Below are 20889 nucleotides of genomic sequence, written 5' to 3' on the forward strand. Positions count from 1 at the left end.
TCCCTTGGAGGGCGGGGGCAATAACAAAAGAAACAAAATCCGGCTTATCCAGTATGGAAATACACACAGACAATGACACGCCCCTACTGCGTGCTAAAATATCCGAAAAACAAGCCGATTTCAACCTCAAAATGTACGCTTTTAAATATACCAATACTGCTATCTCAAACACGGAGAGGCTTCTTCGTGATCTCAACTAACAGATTCTGCAAAAAACGAAAATCACCAATTTAAAAAAAAACGCTTCTTTCTCATTTTGCGCGAAAGTTGTGCTGCCGACTTGTGTCACTGGTTTCCGTGACGGGTCACATATTTGCTAGCCTACTGCTTTTTGCCTACTATGTAGTAGGGAAGTATGCCATTTCTGACACAGCCAATCAGTCTGCTCTTATAATCTATGATTAGTCAATTAATGTTAGCTGGTCATTTTGTGTCAGAATCAAAAAACAGTTTTTTTTTTTTTTTTTTTTTTTTTTTTTTTTTGTGAAAAGTTCATTGTTTTGACCAATGAAGCTTTTAACACTTATTTAAAATACATCTGATCACTCTACATAATAATATAGAAAGAATGTGAATGAACACCACAACAGCTTTAGCAGCAAACTTTGCAAAACACAAAATTTTTGTCAATGCCAAAATAATAATCTTGCATTGGTGTCAATGAAATATGCAGCCTACATACATTCAGGTGTATGAATGTATCTCTGGTTTAATATCTTCTAGATGTTTCATCCTTGGTATCAAAATGATCTGCTCTTTATTTCTCAAACCATGATGTACTCTATGTGATCGTGAAATGCATCATACTATTTGTACCATATTTTGGGTAAAACTACACCATTTTTTCAGGACAGTCATAAAGCATGCAAATGAGGTGTCACCGGGAACTATACGCCTTGTTACTAGTCAATCTAACCAACATGGGTGTTACAGGGAAACCAGATAAAACCTCATTATAATCAGTATTTATGTCCCCACTGGATGCAACAAATGCTTCGTTTGTAATGGGTTTTATTGGTTTTGTCTGGTTGTGCAGGGAGACGGCATCACAGTATGTTAAGGGGCGTAACATTTCCATCACACGCTTGAGGTATTCGGTATCCATCACAACACACTGGATAGCTGGCCAATCAGAGCACACCTCGCTCTTCAGAACGATAAGCTTTGTAGAAATCGACTTGTTTCAGAAAGGTGGGGCATAGAGAAGCAACAATTATGTACATTATGCAGTTTAAGGATCAAAAACACATTATTTTCCACATAAACACATTGCATTACACCAAATACACAAAATAATGTTCTTTTTCACAATTTCATATGGACCCTTTAAGGAGTTGATGACAATATTATTTCCTATAGCCTCAATTTGTTCAGTAATTTTTCTGAAGCCAGTGTCTTTTATTAATAACCCCTTTGCAGTCAAAGATCGGCACTGACCCCAGATTATTGTTGTTTCACTTCAACAGCACGTTAAACATCACACTCTTACTAGCTTCAATATTTGACCACTGTTTTGATAAAACATTGTTGCAGTGACAGTAATTTAGTTATTTATGTCAGGAATGCAAAATAATACATCTGTATGTGTCATTTTTAGAATAGAAATTCACCACGCATTCATATTCAGTCACGTCAGCAGTGGTTTATTTGTGTTCACATAGATTCACTGAACAACGCCAATAAGGGATTATAGACCAAAGCTGCATATACATGTTTACTTAATATTTCTTCAGACAGAATCATAATTTCTATTCATTTTCCACTGATTTACGCGATCTGATGATAATTATGCTGCGTTCCAGGCAGGGTTTTGAGCCCGTAAGTCATGACTTCAAACCACGACTCACGACTTTGTAGCGTTCCAGGCAAGTCACGCCAAACTGCCTTAGAGCAAGGAATTGTAGCTAGATTATTAATTTTATTGGAACGTTATATTGTCCTAAAGTCTATTTCTCACCACTCACTTGCTTAAACACTGCATGCATAGGCAATATTATCTATAGGGGCTGCCATTGTTGTTTCCCGGGCTATGTGACGTCAGAGCTCAGAACTGGGAGTACATCGATCTAGTACGAGTTCACGGGTGGGAAGTCACGGGTTTGACTGCCATTCAAGTTCACTTTCACAGGTAGAAGTTTGGGAAAACACGGGTTACGGGTTGCCTGGAACGCGGCAATAGCTGCTCCCTGGGCTGTCTCTGTGTGTTTACTCTTCTGTGCTCGCGCTCTGAGTGACAGAGACCTGATTCGTCCTTCGCCCTGTCGATCATAACCGTACATCATATCCCGCCCCGTCCCATCCTGTCATGCACTTCCTGTACACTTCCACGTTGATATCTGACCACAACAACACAGAGAAGCCTGTGTACCCACAAAATATCCAAATAATAAACACAAGATTATGATAGTATTTGGTTTGTATGTGATTTTCCTCAGATTTGGGGGATTTCCATAACAATAATGAATTTGTACATCTGAAATGCTAATTTGTGCAGTGGTATAAAAGGCTATAAATAGCATATTTTTACAACAGTAAAAAGTGGTTTAAAGTGAGTTTTGAGTAAAAGTGTACTAATAATCTCATAAATTGTCTTATGTAGCTTGATGCTAACTTTAGCTCTAATGTAGCTGCATAGCAGGTGCAGCTCTTCTTCATAATGCATGTTTTCATAATAATTCACGTAAGGTTATAAGAAAATGTTTTGTTGTATTTTTATAGAAAGACTTTTGATAATAGGCCAGTAAATGTATACTGGGATTGAAGCAATGTGGCCTGGTAAACCTTGTAATGTCAGAATAAAGGCTACTAATGGCTGAATAATGATAAAGGAATAATGAGGATAATGTCTCATACCTGGCGGAGGTGTGAAAGGCTCATCGAGTGACAACAATAGAATCATGAATGGGGCAGTGTGCCGGTCCAGACAAGAGATAATAGCACACAGGACAGCTTACAGGGTCCATAAATCAATTTTATGAGCCTTTTATTAGCCTTCTCTAAAAACACACATGACATGGCCTTAGAAAGGGGCACATCAACAGTGAGCAGCTTCAAATCTCGTAGCTTCAGAAACTGTCGTTACTGAAAGAGAATTAATCTAAGATCCTCTAGTGCAGGACATGCGTGCCAACAGTGGCATGCAGAGGGATAATCGCTGGCAACAGGGAAAACTGCGGATGTGCGCGAGACCACTGCACATACTACCCTGCTGAAAACACAGCATATTTTGGTTAGGTATGTTTTGACGCTGGGATGCTGGTTTATGCTGGTCGTTTGCTGGTTTATGCTGGTCCAGCATAAACCAGCAAAGGACCAGCATAAACCAGCATCACAGCATCAAAACATACCTAACCAGCATGTGCTGGTTTTTTCAGCAGGGTTGGCACTTCAGATCAAAGCCTCAGCGGTCTAACAGTGCTCGTCAATGACAAAATGACTGAGATGGCCGATCAAATCAAAGTAGGCAGGATTCACTGTTGACAAGCAGAGCGCGATGCGTCAGTTTAACGTTAAAGAGCGTGAGGTAAGATGAAGCTGCAAATCATTTAGTTTTAGTTAAGTTTTAACAATACATTTACGATAGAAATGTTAAATGACCGATAGCTATATCCAGTGACGCAAACTACTCGAATTTATTTTATTTCTCATATATGGCCATTTTCAGAGAGAGAGATGTATTTATTGTCTGCGTCTGTCTCGCTCTACAAACAATGAAGCTGAGTTTAGTTACTTAAATTAATCTGAGATCCTATAGTGCAGGGCACGCGTGCCAACAGTGGCACGCAGAGGGATAGTCGCTGGCAATAGGGAAAACTGCATACTGACGTATATTTTGAGGTAATAACTTCTCATAGTCACACAGCCTGTTAAGAGCTATAAATACTATTAAAGTGTGAGGATTAACTTGCACTAGTCTACGGATGCGCGCGCACATGTAGCAGCTTTGAAAGTCAGTGGGTGATTTTTTTTTTCAGGCAGTCTAAAAGTAATCACTTGTGTAGGGTTACGTGAAGTGATTTCTCAGCATTTTTTGAACACTGACCAGTTGCGAATGCTGTTGAACTGTTGTGCATCTAACAAAGTACAGTAGGTGTTTGACTTGAAGTAGCGCTGCACGTGTATGACAGCAAAATACCACGAGAGCACACTTCAGATCAAAGCCTCAGAGGTCTAACAGCGCTCGTCAATTTCAAAATGACTGAGATGGCCAATCAAATCACAGTAGGCTGTTGACAGAAGCAAAGTGCGAAGCATCAGTTTAACGGGGGTGACATACCCCCACTGAAATTTTTTTTTTGAAAAATAACCCCTGAAATGATGACTTCTGGTGAATACTGTAAAAACTAATTGATACATTTTGTGGCAGTACGAGGAAAAAAGAGGAGTTTTCTTTTGCTGTGTGGCCGGATGGAGGAGGGAAATAAATTAACCGGAAATGGGAAACGTGTATATAAGGAGGAGTTATAAGAGGAAGGGGGGGAAAAAAAAAAAGATAAGGGAAGAGAGAAAGAGAGAGAAACCGGATTACCTGAGACAACCACCTAGTTGGTGAGACTGAACGCATCGCTGCTGTTTGAGCCGGTCTGGGTCGCTGAAGCGGACGTGATTTTCCGGGGCGGTCTCTGTAGTGCGGCATGCACTTTCGGCTGCTGGTTGCAGGGCGATGTAGTCTTTGGGGGCTGACGAGCGTGAGTGAGCTGCTCAGGTGAACGAACTCCTGTTTAAACTTCCTTAGTGTAAAAGACTCCAACCAAAAGAAAAAACAGTTTCCTCCCTGCCATTACCGGCTCGAGCTCAGCGCTCCTCACAAACACACACAAACACCCACACTACACTAACACGCAAACATACCTGAACATTCAAGCATGCGCATTCATCACATCGCACCAAGGCAAAGACCTTTTCCATTTCCTGGTGTTTGGTTCGATATAGCGTGTAAAAGTTTTTTTTCGTGATTGTAAGAACTGATTGGTTGAATGTTTTTCTTTATTTAATTTGCTTGTTGAGCAACGAACCTGTTGAAATTGTGTTTTTTATGTGTTGAAGGACATATGTTTTTTTTATTTTGACTTGAAACCAAAGTGATCTCTTTATATACTTTTTCATCTTCTCTGTTTCCAGTACCTCCTGTTGAGGAAATGGTGTGTGAAATTAAGGGGGCTTAATTAGTTTTTTCTTTATCTCCTTTGTTGGGGTTTTGTGTGATGTTCTTACATTCATTGTTTCTGAAAAATATACCGAAATATCCATGACCATGAACTGGTGAATTATTTTTGTTTTTGTTTCCTTATTAGTTTGGTGAAAATATATTACGGTGAATGTGAACTTTCTTTGTGTGAGACTCTGATTTATGTTTCTAATCGGTGGCTAATAGAGACATTCTGGGGTAAAAAAGCAACAAGTAGCATTTGTATTTTGACAAGATTAAGCTTGTCTGGCGCCCGAACTGTGTATAATTAAGTTAGACGTTTGATTTAACTTTCTTTGGGCCTGCTACCGTTACAGAAGTGGCGCCCGAACAGGGACCTGAATTTTTTTTTGGAAAAAAAAAATATATTGAATTTTGTTTTTTGTTTTTGATGAAAACTTGAACTGGGGAAAAAAAGAAATTTCAAATTTATGTATGTGGGTTAGACTTGTTTATTGAACACTGGTACAACATTGTAATATTGTTGTTTTATGTATGTTCTGATTGTTGCCTGACACCTACACCTTACATTTTACATAACATTGTACACACTTCATTCTACTTGTAGATATGACCACTACACCATCCCCTATGTCCACTTGTGTGGATATTGAAGCTCCGCCTGATGTTGCAACCCCTATTTGGCCAACTGTCCCACATCCTCAGGTTACCCCTGGTCATCCTTCACCATATGTTCCATACACCCAAGTACCTTCTAGAACCAGCTATCCTGAATCACATGTCCAGTTTAGCACTCCAGTACAAACCCGTTCCTGGGAAGAGGGGCCAGGCCCCATGCAGCTATGCACATCACCTGACCTTTCTTCTTCTTTCTCTGTGACGCAGCAGGATTTGCCCGGTGTACTCCCAACTCCTGGAAGAGAAATGCACCAACTTACTTCAAGGGTTCAAGGTAATTGGGATACACTACTGGATTTTGTAGAAACTCAGACAAAAGCAGTCGGTGAACTTACCCAGGGGCTGAAAGCAGCTTCTTCTCAGCACAGTGACCAAATTAATAACCTTTCTACCAAAGTGAGTGACAACCAGCAGCAAGTTCTCACCCTATTGGCCACGAGTGGAAAACAGGATGAGTCTGAGGCTGATCAGTTAACGAAAGCCATAAAACTCATGATATCAGGTGAACTTCAAAAAGTAGAATCTACTGTTGTATCTGAGGTACGCTTTATGGTGGACCAGCTCCAGCTGGAAGTACAACAAGACCTAAAAACCATGCAACAGCACTTTCAAAAAAGCCATGATCAGCTGACAACAGAAATACAGCAATGCAACAGTCAAACTGCTAGTCTTTGTACCAACTTAAGGAAGTTTGAGACAGAGATGACTGACCAATGCAAAACTCAAGAAAAGAAGATGGTGGCTCTACTTAAGGAGAGACTACCATCCCCTCCTGTTTCTACCTCGCTCCCTTCCCTTCCTCCTTCACCCTCGGTGACTGCACTTGCACCTGCATCTGCTGCTACAGGGGTAAGAAGTGACCACCTGAAATTAACGTTTCCCACCTTTGGAAGGCAATCCGACGACCCAGATCCATTGCTATATCTGGCCCGTTGTCAAGATTTTCTAGCATTACATCCCTTGGTTGATGCAGACCTGCTGGCCACTTTCCGAACTGTCCTGTATGGAACTGCCCGTGACTGGTGGGAAGTTGCCAGATCGTCTATAACAACATGGAGTGAGTTTGAATCCGCCTTCCTCTCAGCTTTCCCTCTCGGAGGATTATGAAGATGAGCTGGCAGATCGGGTCAGAAATAGGATCCAAGGAGAGAAGGAATCCATCAGGGATTTTGCGTTCTCGTACAGAGCTCTCTGCAAAAGGTGGAAGCCTGCCCTGACAGAAAGTGACATGGTAAAATTGATCCTTAAAAATATCAAGCCCTATCTCGCCAGCCAGCTACGCAGCAGAATAAGCACAGTCGAAGATCTAGTGAAGCTGGGTCATCAGCTGGAGAAGGATTATGCACAGCACATCCAATATGAGGGACGTAAGGCCATAAAACCACCTACCATGCCACAAAGACCAATCCCTAACCAACCCGTGGAGAAGCCTCAAGTACAGTGCTGGAGGTGTAAAGGTTACCACTCACCTGGAACCTGCCCACATTTTATGTCTGCTTCTTCCAATCAGCCATTTGATCAGTATCGTGCCAACAATAACAAGCGTTCCTTCCAACCTTTGAAGTCTGGGGGTCCGCCTCGCCAGCCAACTACCCCTTCCAGCAACACGGTGTCTGCAGCAGCTACACCCTGGCCATCTATGACCATGGAAGAGAGTACCACCACCGGTTTCAATACCCCATATCAGCCAACTGCGGTACCACAACAATTAGTAATACCTATTAGTATTGGCACTTGGAAAGGGAAGGCTATATTGGATACAGGCGCAAGTTACACCCTTCTCCATGAAAACCTTTGGTCAGAGCTTAACCCACCCATCAAACTTCACCCGTGGACCCTTGGACCTCTTTATTTAGCTAATGGTGTGGCAGAAGTTCCATTAGGCTGGATAAATCTGCACATTATTCTCCATGATAAGACTTTCTCAGTGTGGGTGGCTGTCCTCACCTCCAAAGCCCTTGCTTATTCAGTGATCTTAGGTTTGAACTTTATATTCTCTAGTGGACTGCAGATTAACGTGACAGACAGGAAATATTCATTCAAGTCTGCCCCTAATGAAGACTACCCTTTTCAACCAGGTCAGGCCAGTATACCGGCAGTGAAACTACCACACCTGGAAAAGCGACAACACCAAAAGAGCGTTAAGCAAAGCCTCTCCTTGCTTAGTTCCATTCCTCCACCCACACCCCCATTGTTATCAGGCCCACTTGACAACTTGGATGATCAAGAGTTCATTGACCTGGCTGTAAATGGTGCTCACTTACCACCGGAAGGAAAACAACAACTACGGCAAATCTTAGAGTCCAACTCCGAGGTGTGTACCCTTCGTCCAGGACGGACGGATGTTCTCCAACACCACCTCTATATCACCCATCCAGTGCCCATTAAACAGCGACCGTATCGCATGAGTCCTTCAAAGCAAGCTGTTGTGAGAGAGCAGCTGGAGGAGATGCTACAGGCAGGTATTGTGGAACCATCTCACTCTGCCTGGGCTTCACCTGTAGTTCTAGTTCCCAAAAAAGATGGTAAAATGAGATTCTGTGTTGATTACCGGAAGGTTAATGCTATAACAGAGAGTGATGCATACCCTCTCCCGAACATCACTGAGATTCTTGAATCCCTCTCTGGTGCGTCCATCTTCTCGACCATTGACCTTAACAGTGGCTACTGGCAGGTAACAATGGACCCAGATAGCAAGCCCATGACGGCCTTCATCACTCCATCAGGGTTATATCAGTTTAGAGTCATGCCCTTTGGGTTAAAAAATGCCCCAGCGACCTTTCAAAGATTGATGGAGACAGTTTTGAGAGAATTGCGAGGTACCATCTGTTTTGTCTATATTGACGATATTATAGTGTATTCACAATGCATGGACCAGCACTTCCTCGATCTCCAGACAATTCTCCATCGATTGCTGACAGCTGGGTTGACTGTAAACCTAAAGAAGAGCAGGTTTTGTCTTCAGGAGTTGACTTTTCTTGGGCATGTGGTGAATATCCATGGTATCTCCACAGACCCGAGTAAGGTGGAAGCCCAACACAGTCTCACTCGCTACTCGTCAAATGTCTGACGCATGGTCAAGGGATCTGGCGTCACTTTTTTGACGCACTGGGTATACCTTTGACGTCTTTTTTCAACGTGGGGGGTAGTCCGATAGACTTCTATGGAACTAAACAGCGTTGAAATTTGACGTCTTGTTTCAGCACACCACAACCCATTGTCTGCCTCGTATGGATCTAGACTACAATAAATAAAAATAAAAAGGAACAGGTTACAAAAAATTGATCTATGCCAAGGTGAGTCAAATGGCGGCCCCCAAATGGCGGGTTTTTGATGTTTAAAAAGCCTCGCAATCTGATATCAAAGCGCCCGCAAAGGTTTAGCGCGTTCATCAGCGGTGAGTTTAACAATGCTCACCTGCAGGGAAAACGGCATTCAGAGATGAGTTTAACAACGCTCACCTGCAGGGAAAACGGCATTCAGAGGTGAGTTTGACCAAAGCAACGTTCGACTGCAGGTAAAACGGCATTAAAAGGTGAGTTTAACAACGCTTCAAGGTGCATGCAAGTAAGCAGTTTAAGCGTTTTCTTATCATTGGTAGGACACCGCTTTAACTATAGCATGCTGGATAACGTATTTTTATCAGAGGTTTGTTGATTTTAATAAATGCATATAAATGCTACGATTGTGTTCAATTAATCTTTTTATTATTATTATTATTATTATTATTATTAAATCCTCTAAATTAATAACGCTGACATCACCGTATGGGCGATCCCAAGGTCCATTGCGATTTTCCACTCGGTAAGTAAAGTAATGTTAGAAGGCTTAATTAATAAAGATCGATACTATTCTTACATTTACACATCAAAACTGTTGAATCAGGACAAGAAGTTGTGTTTAGGAACTTTACATTTTTTAAGGTGGCCATATCTTATGACGATAAATAATGGAAAACATTCTAAAAAAAATGGCTTTCTGTACCAAATGTGCAGGCTAGCAAAGTTAGCTAATTGAATTCAAGTTAATTTTTTGTCGCATATAATCATGTAAGGTACAATCATAAGAGAATGTAAGATTTTCATAATGAGACATAACGTGTTACAGCAGCTATAATGTATTTCTGCGTTGGGATTCTTCTTGTGGTTGTATGTCGTTCGTTGCTCTTTCTTTGCCAAGTGTTTTGTGCCCATTTATATACAGTAAAATTATCACAGGGAAAAGGAAATAAACCAGTTAAAGAAATATTTTTCCTTGTTAGTACAAAAGTAGAATTAATAACTTATAAAACATATTTAAAAAAATTGGCACTGATTATCAGCCAAACTGGCATTTTGAATGGTTGGTATCAATATCAGCCATGATTGTAAAGATCAGTCCATCCCTTTTGAGCTATTGTATTGTGAGTTTTCAGGCAACACCCAGCCCTACAGTATTCTGGCCTAATACTATAAGCACCCACAGACCTCCCCGCCACATCCCAAACCATGGGCAAACTTGACCAACATTTTCTCAAGTTCTTAAACCTTTCAGTTTTTCAGTATATATGTATTTGTATGTAGCATGATCTTCAAATCTGAATGTATTATCTTTCCCTTCTCTCAACAGGTCCCCTTGTTCCTTCATCATTTATTTTAAAACTTCTGTTTCATTAAAAAGCAAAAACAAAGGCACTTTTAAGAGCCACGTTTGTCTATTTAATTGTTGTTAGTCCGTCTAGTTCTCCGTGGTTCTTGCTCATTTGCTCTTCCCCCTATCCCTTTAGTGTTTTGTTTGTCCTTGTTCGTCATGAGTGACCATTCCAATTTCGAACAGGTCCTTGATGAGCTTGATGAGCTTGTTGAACATTCTGAATTAAATTATGAACTCCAGAGCTTGGATGATTTCATTAATAAGATGTCGGGAGAACAGGAGGCAGCACCATCCACCAGCCATCAACCTGTCAGGTGGTTGAAGAGAGACAGTGATGGAAATGTTGTCTATGACAGACCAAGGTCATCCCGAAACCAAATGGGTCAGTTTTATTTTTCAGTTATATTACTTAAAGGAGAACTCCTGTGATTGTTCACATATATCTAAAATGGAGATGTAGATTGTTTTACCTCTTGGGATTGAATACATGAATCAGTCATGTGTCTGGTATGAGATATGCAGTTTTTATGACATACTCACCAAAGGGGTATAGACAACGTAATTGGGCTAATAAAAGTTTGTATCATTGTGTGGAATAAAATGAGCTTGTCAAAATCTTTGGAATTGTAATGCTGTAAAGGTTGATTTAGGTTTTATTTTCTGCTACAGCTAGTCACAGCTACAGTCGTAAGGCTGGTGCTCATCCTAGAATGTTGGACAGCAGCGTTGAGCTAACCAACTACTGTCCTCCTGACACTGTTGGTATGTTCTTTTTTTGTCGCTATCAGTTCATTTTGTTTACAGATTCTAATAATTAGAATGTAAATTACATGTTTTTGCAACAGGATAACCGACAACATCCATGTTACATACTTTGATAGTGTAGAAATTATTTTTTTAAATATGATGTACTATTTTAACAGAGACTTTCCTTGAAGAGCTAAACCACTCACAGGGTGATGACTTGGATGATCAGGAAACGGCACCAGCACCACCACGGGCCTCTTCAGACTGGTCTACTCGAAAAAGTCTCCTCTCAGAGAGGTGGGAGAAAGAAAGAGCCTGTCTGGTGAATACCATGGTAGCACAACAAAATGTGACAACTCAGATCTGCCAACAATGTGGCATCAGTCCAGCTGCTGTCCGTTGTCGTGACTGCAGACCACAACCATTTTTCTGTGCTGATTGTGATCTCAGTATACACCGAAACCACGTATTCCACAACAGGGATGCAACAATAGCTGGATTCTTTCAGCCATTGCCTCCAACAACCTGTGTCGTGGAGAGGGCTCTTTTCCAGTGTGGTAAGGTGTATTTCTTTTTTTTTCTTTCTTTTTTTTGAGTGTCCCATTTGGGGCTGCACAATTAATGCAATCACAATTGCAATATGATCCAACGCAACTGCCTAATGGTAAAATCTGCAAATAATCATGCTTAGGTACATTTGTGACATTTGACTTTTATATTCACGTCATCCTCCTTGACTGTGCAACTTCTGGTTGGTGGGTCTGCATAGTGCGTAAAGGGTACAAAAATTCTGATTGGCGAACTTCAGTCAGTCAGTGGGTGTTAGTCTTGTACACTGGCTGTGCTTACCTATCAGAGGTGGCACAAATTAAAGAGACATTTGGAATATTGAACTAAATCAAATCATTCACATTCAAAAATCATATTGGAAATGGTAATTGCTTTATCTGTCAGAAAAAGCGCAATTATGTATTGTGCAGCCCTAGTCCCATTCTCAGTTTATTTAAATAACTTTACAGTATAATAGGCCTCTCAGGAATCTTTTGAGTACTTTGTCTGAAACACACTTTATCTTTAAAGCTTTTCAAATCATTTATTAAAAAAAATGATTACAGAATACTTCGAGTTAGTACATAGTACGATGCATGTCTTTAATCCCTGCATATGATGTGTCTTTCAGTGTGTATTGTGCCGTTGGAGATGCCCAAAAAAATATGTAGTTGTTCTCCAGGATCGTTGAGTGTCAACACAGGAAAAGTTGTTGCTGTGGTTACAATGAATGGTAAGAATAAGATGAACTTAAGGGAACATTCCAGATCAAGTGGCTCTAGTGTCCATATCACATTCTGGGCAAAGTGCCCATAGGGACCTGGGTTGGACTTTAACCCGATTCCACCCCATAGGGCTCTCCTACTTGCTTCCTGACACTTTCCATTGTCCTATTTGAATAAAAAAAAACTGCTTATCTATTTCTATTCAAACGTTCCCTATAGTGGTCTGCGCTGGGCAGGATTTTCAGTCCTGCACCCCCCCCCCCCCTTCCTGCAATATTCGGTCCCGTTCTGCAATGTGTTGTTTTAGTCCCACTCCCATCCGCATCGATAACCGTATGTGCATCTCCCGCCTGTGAAAGACCACAGGATAGGCAGGAGGGATGTTCAGTTTTGCATTATTTCACGAAAGATGCATTTGACAACTGAGAAAGACTGCCAGATGTCTGATTTTAAGTTTCTTGGTTATGACTGTACTATATGGGTGATTATAATGTAGGCTACTTTTCTTTAGAAATTCAAGAACATCTGAAGTAGCCCAGTGGTGTCCACTTCTTCTGTCATGCTTTCAATTTCAAGTTTCAGATAGAGCAGCGGGAAAGAATTGAAACCACGTAAACAACATTGTCAGTTAGACTGCTTAAACACCTTCTTTTTTTTTATTGCTGCCTAACATATCATCCAGCTGAACTATAATTACATGCACTACTTTCTCATTTGTGTATGTTGTTTTACACAAATATTTAATTTGCGGAAATGCAGTGAATCATCTGTTTCTCCCGCACCAGCAAAACACACCTGTCTCATCCCGGCCAGTCCCGCATAGAGCTTTCAAAACCTGTCCCGCGCTGCAGTCTTTTGTGTCGGGACATGCGGGAGGGACCTCTAGTTCCCAATGAATTTGTCAGAGTTGTGCATAATACAATGTGTTCTTGATTTTTCCAGGACGATATGATCTCAGTATGCCTGAGATGAAATGCGAGGCATGCAAAACCACATGGAGCCCTGGAGTGGATGACTTAGTCCGTAATGACTACTGGCCTGCTACCCTTCACTTTTCCACAGTGTACTCTACAGATGTGTTTTATTCATATGAAGAGTTGAAGATGGCAGCACCAGGACTGTCATGCCAAGCATTTTTAAGAATGCTTGATCAACGAACTCTCCGCTTTGGCCGTGTGAGTATTAGTGGTGGGAATCACTAACAACTAGTACTAGTATTAACGTGTATTGTAGAATGACTATGGTGACATTATCAACACATTGATTATTATAATTGGAGCATGTTGATGATATCAAAACACAGTGATTTAGCTATACACGATACATTGACAGAACGTCATCTAATATTCCAAATTTTTGTGTAAAAACTACCGCTCTGTAAAAAAATCTAAATTCGTACACTAAATGTAAAAATTTTTTGGTTGTGATGTTTTCTGTCCGTGACATACAAAGAGCCAAAAGATTTCCAATGATGCACTGGGCTGAGCAGCTGCCTTTGGAGGCTCGATGGTGGAGGATTTGGCGTCACCTTTGACCTTACTGACTTTAGTTTACTGTGAATTATGTTGGCATGTTTTATTTGTTCTGAAACAGATTGGGAAGATCACAGCAGACAGCTTCAGAAAAAGTTTTTTGGAGTGGGAGGCTGTTAGATTTGAGGTGGATAAGATCTGCAGGGAGGAGCATTTTGTCTGCCCTGCATGCACCCCAGACATGCTTGCTGTTTCTGTGGATGGAAATCGCAAGCACTACCGCTTTAAGAATGCAGCAAGGTACTTTCAAAATGTGTGTAATTTGCAGTGTTGTTAAAGTAACCTTGGCTGTGTCATATTGAAGGTCAATGTGTATCTTTCTTTCATTTAGATCTGAAGAAAAAGCCTTATTTGATGGCATCTTCATTGCAAAAGATGATGAAGTAGAGAGATTTGTGGATTACATTCATTCTACCACCAACCATGTAAACTTGTTTTATAATATTTCTAAAAAAAAAAACACCAATAACATCTTGACATTGTTTGGGTGATTCCTTACTTTTTATAACAACCTTTTTCCATTTTGTAGGTCTCTGGAAGAGGTGTCTGTGGAGGGGAGTGGTCAGCTGCAAGGGAAACGTCTCAGAAATCCTCAAGTAAAATTGATGAGGAGGGACTTGAGCTTGCAGTCTGTCGACATGGAGTTTTTCTCACCGCTCTCAACATGTTCAGGGGAGAAATATATGCTTATCCCCTCTACCTGCAGAACAAGCTGGCAAATACGCCAATAAGCTTTTTTGCCATGGATGTAACCTGCAAGTACTGGCCTTACCTCAACAAAGTCACAAAAAGCTGCCCGGAGCTCCAGCACCTTCTGAGCATGAAAGCCCATGATTTTAAATGCGAGGTAAGAAAACATTACAATGTCATTGACTGTCCCTAAACACCTGCAAAGGAATGTTGGCAGCTTTTAAGTATTTTCTTCAATAGGTTAAATGGAGTGGAGCTTACCAGCAAGGGGCCGGATTGACACTTGGTGAGGAGGTTGAGCAGTGTAACGCCTTCCTCTCTAGGATTGCTGTGACCACGAAGCACATGTCCAAAGCAGGTAAGGTAACCACACACTGCACTAGACTGAAAGTGTTACAAGAAAATTGTAGCCAGTGAGGGACATGTGGTGTTGTGTTTTTTTTATTTTATTTTTTATTTTATTTTTTTTGTAGGACATACTGACATGCTTACATTGATGGCCATGCGCTGGAATCAGCAAAAGTTTAATAACTTGGCTACTTCACTTGCCTGCCGATATCAGAAGGTAGAGATGAGTATTGTTATTTTCTTATATTGTAAATACCTTCTATTGTATATTTTTGTAGGTATAACATTTTTCTACTTTCGTTTCCTTTTTTTGTTATTTGAAGGCCACAAAACGTCTGGAAAGCCAACTTCAGGACCTGGAAAGCATGAGAATCCAGCTGGCAGTGACACAGGTTGAAGTTGAGGGCTGGGTCACTGATATTAAGGAGTGGGCAGAAGGTGAGAGTTATACTATTACTTCAATGTCTCAGTTCTGCAGAATAATGGGAGACATGCTTCTGCAAGTAATTATTTGTTTTAAAATGAAATCATACATACACTGTTTTTTTGGTCATGTACTTATGCAATAAAAATGCCAAATTTTAGTATGTACTATACACTATACACACTGGAAATTATGTCAAAACAAAGTACCCTGAAAGTACCTGAATGGTGCACAGTCCAGAAGTTTGGACATTTCTTGCAGTTAGTGGATCCCATCTTGGCTACGTTGTAATTTTCTTTGGTACCCTGTTACATACTTCCTATACACGCTAATAAATATGAAATGATTGAGACTCGCATGTCCTTCCTCTAGGAGCTGTTTTTTTTTATAAAGGGGGAAAAAAAAAGCAAAGAGGGATCATCCTTATGACTTCATTATAGCGTTTCAGTTACTGCCATGAAAATGTGAAATGTTTACACTTTTTTTTTTTTCTTCTCAGCAACAACATCCCAAAAGAATGCCGATCTTGACGCAGTGATCAATAGAATAGAGGTGCTGGTGGCCAGCATTAAAAGAAGGTCCCAGCGCCTTTACAAAGACACCGATGGCAGCAAAGGTCGGGCCCGGATCCGGCGCAAAATCAGAGAGGAGAAGGCCATTCTTAGCTCTGTTGTTGAAAAATACAACAGTATGGTTCCAGATACAGAAAGAATCGCCTTTGACATCATTCTCTCTGACGAGACAGTTTGGCCATGGCAACTTTCACATGGTGGTATGTACACAAATCTGTTGACAATTTTGTTTAATTCACAGTAGCAAAAAAATAATTACTGCCTTATCCCAGATTATCTCAGAAATTCTTTGAAAAATAATCATACTTATAATTGACTTATTTTCCACGACTGTATCCCAGACGCTGTAGATTTGAAAACCAAGAGGAAGGCATTTGATGTTGTGATGGCTATAAGGAGACTTGAGGAGGAGAAGAAGATTGTTCTTTCTGAGATGGCAAAGCATTGGAAATCTCTCTCCACTCGTGCAGACACACTCAAGGAGATGTCATGCCAGCTTTCCAGTGAGGCATTGAAAAGTACACATTAAGTAATGCGTTGAAATACTATACTGTACATTGGAATTTTTTTTTTTCTGATAATGTTTGTTTTACAAGGTGAGCTGTGGGATCTAAATGAAGAAGGGATCAAGGGTTTCCTCAGCTTAACTTTGAGAAAGAAGCAAGAAGTCACCAGAATGATGAAGCATGCAAGAGACTGTTATGCTAAAGTTTTGACTGGAACAAGTATGGACTTCCAGAATGATTGGGATGGATACGACAGTGACTCTGAATTGTCAGATGAGTTTGATGAGCTCTCAAGTGAGAAATGAGCATTAAGTCATTTTTGTTGCAGAGTTTCCTTTTTATTTTTTATTTTGTTTATTTTTTCTCCCACTCTAACAATGCAGCCCTATTTCTGATACCGTAGGGGGTCAGAAATGTTGCTGTGGGGGGCCACTACGGTCAAATCAACATGGAGGAAACACTGTTTGTGTGTCAGATATGCTTGAATAATAGTATTCATCATATCTACATGTGACATTACAACAATAATGAATGTAATTAATTTAAGTAACTGTTTTTCCAATAGTAATCTTCTGTTTATGGTAGAACAAAACTGTGCGGAAAAGTTTGCAGGAAGGTGTAAATATGTGCATTGTAATAATAATAATAAACATAATTCCACTAATGTCATCTGCTTTGGCAAATCTGAGTTTTCTGACAGTTTTACATTGACACACAAACCCATTTTTTTTCTGAAGTTGGACTCTTGCATCATCTCATGCTACAAATGGTCTCTGAAAGCATCCTTGACAGGACTTTATCAGCTGCTTCTCATGTGCAGTGAAAGTACATAGAGGTTCAACAAATGCAAAAAACTGGCCCTAAACTTGAAAATGTGACTTAATTATATACACAATAGTGGTTATTATATACACACAATTAAATTTTTCAGAATTTGGATGTTTAATAGGGAAGCCTCACTGAATTACTTCAAGATTTGCTTTAATAACTACATTTCCTGACTATATGAAAAACCTACAGTTGAGTGTTTAAAAATACAGCCTAATAGCTCGTTTGACTAATTTGCATTTGTTTTAACTTGTACTGTTTGAAAAACAAAAAATAAACCATACAAACAGAAGCATTTTTTTTTCATACATGTTATTTAATTTTCTAATATTGTGGTTGATAAATATTAATAGCAGAGACTACAGGGAAAAAAAAAAAAAACATGAGCATATTTATGTGTGAGACTTTGATTTAAAATCACATTAAATTATTAAATTTTTGGCACACTTCTTGCTCAGCCTTCTGCACACAGACACAAGGAAGCAGACAGACTGACTAAAACGACTGTCTGCCAGCTGCCTCACATCACAGAGGTCAGTTAATTCTCAGCACATAGAGACTCTTTCACCTAGATATCACACTATAGAGACTGTGTCTGTTCCCCGAACTAGAAAATACAAAAAACGTCCAAACGAAGTTAAGAGTAACAATTTAATTGAGGTTCAACAAATAAAAAACAAATGCAATATGGATAAACAAATGATAAAGATTGGCTTATTGAATATCAGATCCATTTCTACGAAAACACTTTTTGTAAATAATATGATAACTGATCATAATATAGATGTGCTCTGCTTGACAGAAACCTGGCTAAAACCTGATGATTACATTATTTTAAATGAGTCCACCCCCCTAATGCTGGCTTAGTGTGTTGTGCTTGCACAGGGTGTGTGTGATGCGTCACGTGCAGTAGTGCGTAGAAGTACTTGTTGTCAGTGCATGTTGCATGTTGTGTGCTGCATGTTGCTCCTGCCTGCTACTCTCTGCTTTCAGCTACTGCCACCGGCTAGCCCCCCTAGTGGAGGTGAATAAGAGGAGCCGAGTGCGTAAGCCTCCTCCTGCCGGTACACAGCCTCTCTACCACCAAGACTCCTGCAGTGCCTCCACGTGGCCACACACGGATACTGGGTGCCCGCGAGACCCCAGGCTAATCTGCAGGGGATCTCGGAGCAGCAGTGGGCCCCAGAGGCACGACGTGCAGGCCCACCGGCGTGTGGATACGCCCTGGCGTCTGCCAACCACTGCCCCCAGCTAGGGGTCAAATAGCATGGGCAGATAGGGCTCATAGCCTTGGATGGAAACCTGTCTAAGAGAAGGTCACTCTGAAATAAAATCGGGACTGTGAGGAGTTGCGCCCCACAGTCCACTATCAGCATAGTAAAGCCAACCATGGAGCACAAAGACATTCCAAATCCTATACTTCCAGCGGCGGGGAGTCCGCAGGAACATCGCGGCGGACGGTGGTGCTGGTCCTCCTCCTGGAGGATACCATGACAACGGGACCTTAAACTCTGGGATTGTCCAGAAAGAAGAAAACAAACAACCCCAGGTATTTATTCAATACAGTGACGAAAAATATAGCATCAACAAGAGTTGGTTCAGTTGCTTTGACGCAATCTTTTTTGTTTAAAGTGCTATATAAATAAAGGTGACTTGACTTGGCAACTCACACATCTCATTTAACCATTTCACAAGCTGATGAAAGGGTCGTGACATGGGTCAGAAGGTATCAGATGTCATAAATGTTGAACCAATCCATCAGCTCTGCACCTATTGGTGTGTATATGGACAATACCTTTGGCTGGAAGGCCCATGTTGAAAGTGGGTGTAATCATTTAGAGCAAACACTCATGGTGAATCAGAGGGTTTTATATTATACAAGGCTGCATTACAGAGTATTTTAATATGAAGATTGTGGAGAGGAATAGAAACCAGTCTCTCCAGGCAAGCATAAATAATGGGGTCTGATCCATCTTTATTCTCCATACCAAGTATGAGTTCTTATCCTCTGGCAGAAGATATAGGTACCCCAATCTAAATGTAACATATCTAAACTATAGCCCTATTTGGACCTACAGTAGCTCAATTAAAACTTTAAATAATGTTGTTTGAGGCTGGTTGTGCAATAACTTCATGATATAACGCAAATGGTTGTGTGTTGCTCGTCACTGTTTGTGAAACATGAGCAATAGATTGTTACTGTGTGACGTGCTTCAGCAGGGTTGCCAACTCTCACGCATCTGGCGTGACACTCACGCTTGGACTTAAGCGTGAGATTGATGCTGAAAGCATAAGTGTCACGCCAGATGCGTGAGAGTTGGCAACCCTGGCTTTAGTCTGACTACATATCACTTTGTTTATGTTGTTTTTTATTGTAAGTATAGATCAGCTGTATGATAAAACAATATGTCAAGTGTTATGTGTGAAGCATTTGAACTCAAGGCAGATATCCCTCTGGGGACAATAAAGGAGGCTATCGCCCAAATCGCCCATCATCTGCAAACCAAGAAATGTAAAAATTTTAAACGTTGTAGTAGGACAAAATTGTCAAGAGTGCTATAGCAAACACATCATTGGAAAGGTCTCAACATGGGGATTAACATATTTCATTCTGAAGAGGATACATTACTCCTGCTTTGAAATATTGACCTCTGAACCTTGAACCCAGTCCATCTTTGAAGGCTTGTCATTCAGCAACAGAAGGTGCTAAACACATAAGACCAGCAGCTATAGAAAGCTCTGGCCCTCTACTGTCATGTAGATATGGTCACCAAAGTTTAACCACTGTAAGCACTGTCAAATATGGTAGTAAGCTATTTTCACCTATTTAACGATTACATTTTTAAATCTGATGACACCAGTGTGTTCACCATCCCCCAAAATCACAGGGTGTATCCAAAATTGTACACTTTTGACTTCTAATTATGAGAAATATACCAATATATTTAAACTACAACTCCCATAATAGACGCGCCACATAAACTGTCACAAAGCATGTGCGTTATTTCGGGGGGGGAGGGTGGGGGGGGGTGGGGGAATTGTCAACAGTGCTATAGCAAACACATCATTGGAAAGGTCTCAGCAAAAGTGGGCGTTTATCACCATGTGGGTATTTTCAAACTGCTGGGTGTTTCTGAATCATGCAATCTAAGTGATCCCCCTTACCCAACCCCACCCCTAAACCTAACGTCACTATTACATAAACCAATCATGTATCATGGTGTAAAAACACCTTGATCTAGTAACTCCCATTACTTTCCTGCAGAGACCTATACTTGGATTCTGCCGTGAATCACTATGGCCGTGAATGGTCTTCATTCCATTTCAAATTGCCGCCGGCCGACGAGCACACAATACATGAGACAAATACATGAAACTGTATTTTATTATTATTGTTATCTGTATTGTTTAAATCTTCAAAAATACTACGTTAGACAAAAACATTAATATAACGAATATTATGTTGTTGTTGTTGTATGTTATTGTTGTTGTTTTTTTAATTCAAGAAA

The 20889-nt window shown here is 40.6% G+C and overlaps 3 protein-coding genes across 5 annotated transcripts; all 3 read left to right on the top strand.

Annotated features, from left to right (window-relative positions):
• Positions 1-9404: 9404 nt before the first annotated feature.
• On the top strand, positions 9405-11955 carry LOC109094835. Of its 2 annotated transcripts, XM_042754374.1 has the most exons (4): positions 9405-9631; positions 10436-10841; positions 11129-11221; positions 11383-11955. In XM_042754374.1, the coding sequence occupies exons 2-4, from the start codon at positions 10616-10618 to the stop codon at positions 11799-11801; spliced, it is 738 nt and encodes a 245-aa protein (XP_042610308.1). In that variant the 5' UTR covers positions 9405-9631; positions 10436-10615; the 3' UTR covers positions 11802-11955. The 2 variants fall into 2 exon arrangements, with proteins under 2 accessions (XP_042610308.1, XP_042610307.1); XM_042754373.1 differs by lacking the exon at positions 9405-9631 and having other exon boundaries at positions 10143-10841.
• Positions 11956-12385: 430 nt separating this feature from the next.
• On the top strand, positions 12386-14895 carry LOC122143752. The gene is made up of 5 exons (XM_042754366.1): positions 12386-12488; positions 13423-13655; positions 14074-14252; positions 14344-14437; positions 14542-14895. The coding sequence occupies exons 1-5, from the start codon at positions 12407-12409 to the stop codon at positions 14893-14895; spliced, it is 942 nt and encodes a 313-aa protein (XP_042610300.1). The 5' UTR covers positions 12386-12406.
• Positions 14896-14996: 101 nt separating this feature from the next.
• LOC122143755 lies at positions 14997-17221 on the top strand. 2 transcript variants are annotated; one of them, XM_042754370.1, is made up of 6 exons: positions 14997-15060; positions 15176-15267; positions 15374-15488; positions 15974-16246; positions 16388-16564; positions 16643-17221. In XM_042754370.1, exons 1-6 carry the CDS (start codon positions 15048-15050, stop codon positions 16855-16857), a joined length of 885 nt encoding a protein of 294 aa, XP_042610304.1. In that variant the 5' UTR covers positions 14997-15047; the 3' UTR covers positions 16858-17221. The 2 variants fall into 2 exon arrangements, with proteins under 2 accessions (XP_042610304.1, XP_042610305.1); XM_042754371.1 differs by having other exon boundaries at positions 16388-16549.
• The last annotated feature ends 3668 nt before the right edge of the window (positions 17222-20889 follow it).

Source organism: Cyprinus carpio, unplaced genomic scaffold (assembly GCF_018340385.1).
Source record: "Cyprinus carpio isolate SPL01 unplaced genomic scaffold, ASM1834038v1 S000006502, whole genome shotgun sequence".
In the NCBI taxonomy this organism is placed as follows: domain Eukaryota; kingdom Metazoa; phylum Chordata; class Actinopteri; order Cypriniformes; family Cyprinidae; genus Cyprinus; species Cyprinus carpio.

Excerpts from the sequence above, each read along its gene's own strand:
- LOC122143755 (XM_042754370.1), top strand. Across the intron at positions 15,489-15,973 it reads TATTAAGGAGTGGGCAGAAG|CAACAACATCCCAAAAGAAT; the intron begins GTGAGAGTTATA and ends TTTTCTTCTCAG. Across the intron at positions 16,565-16,642 it reads TTCCAGTGAGGCATTGAAAA|GTGAGCTGTGGGATCTAAAT; the intron begins GTACACATTAAG and ends TTGTTTTACAAG.
- LOC109094835 (XM_042754374.1), top strand. The coding sequence starts at position 10,616 with ATGAGTGACCATTCCAATTTCGAACAGGTCCTTGATGAGCTTGATGAG. Across the intron at positions 10,842-11,128 it reads GTCATCCCGAAACCAAATGG|CTAGTCACAGCTACAGTCGT; the intron begins GTCAGTTTTATT and ends TTTCTGCTACAG. Across the intron at positions 11,222-11,382 it reads CTGTCCTCCTGACACTGTTG|AGACTTTCCTTGAAGAGCTA; the intron begins GTATGTTCTTTT and ends CTATTTTAACAG.
- LOC122143752 (XM_042754366.1), top strand. The coding sequence starts at position 12,407 with ATGCCCAAAAAAATATGTAGTTGTTCTCCAGGATCGTTGAGTGTCAAC. Across the intron at positions 12,489-13,422 it reads TGCTGTGGTTACAATGAATG|GACGATATGATCTCAGTATG; the intron begins GTAAGAATAAGA and ends TGATTTTTCCAG. Across the intron at positions 14,253-14,343 it reads CGCTTTAAGAATGCAGCAAG|ATCTGAAGAAAAAGCCTTAT; the intron begins GTACTTTCAAAA and ends TCTTTCATTTAG.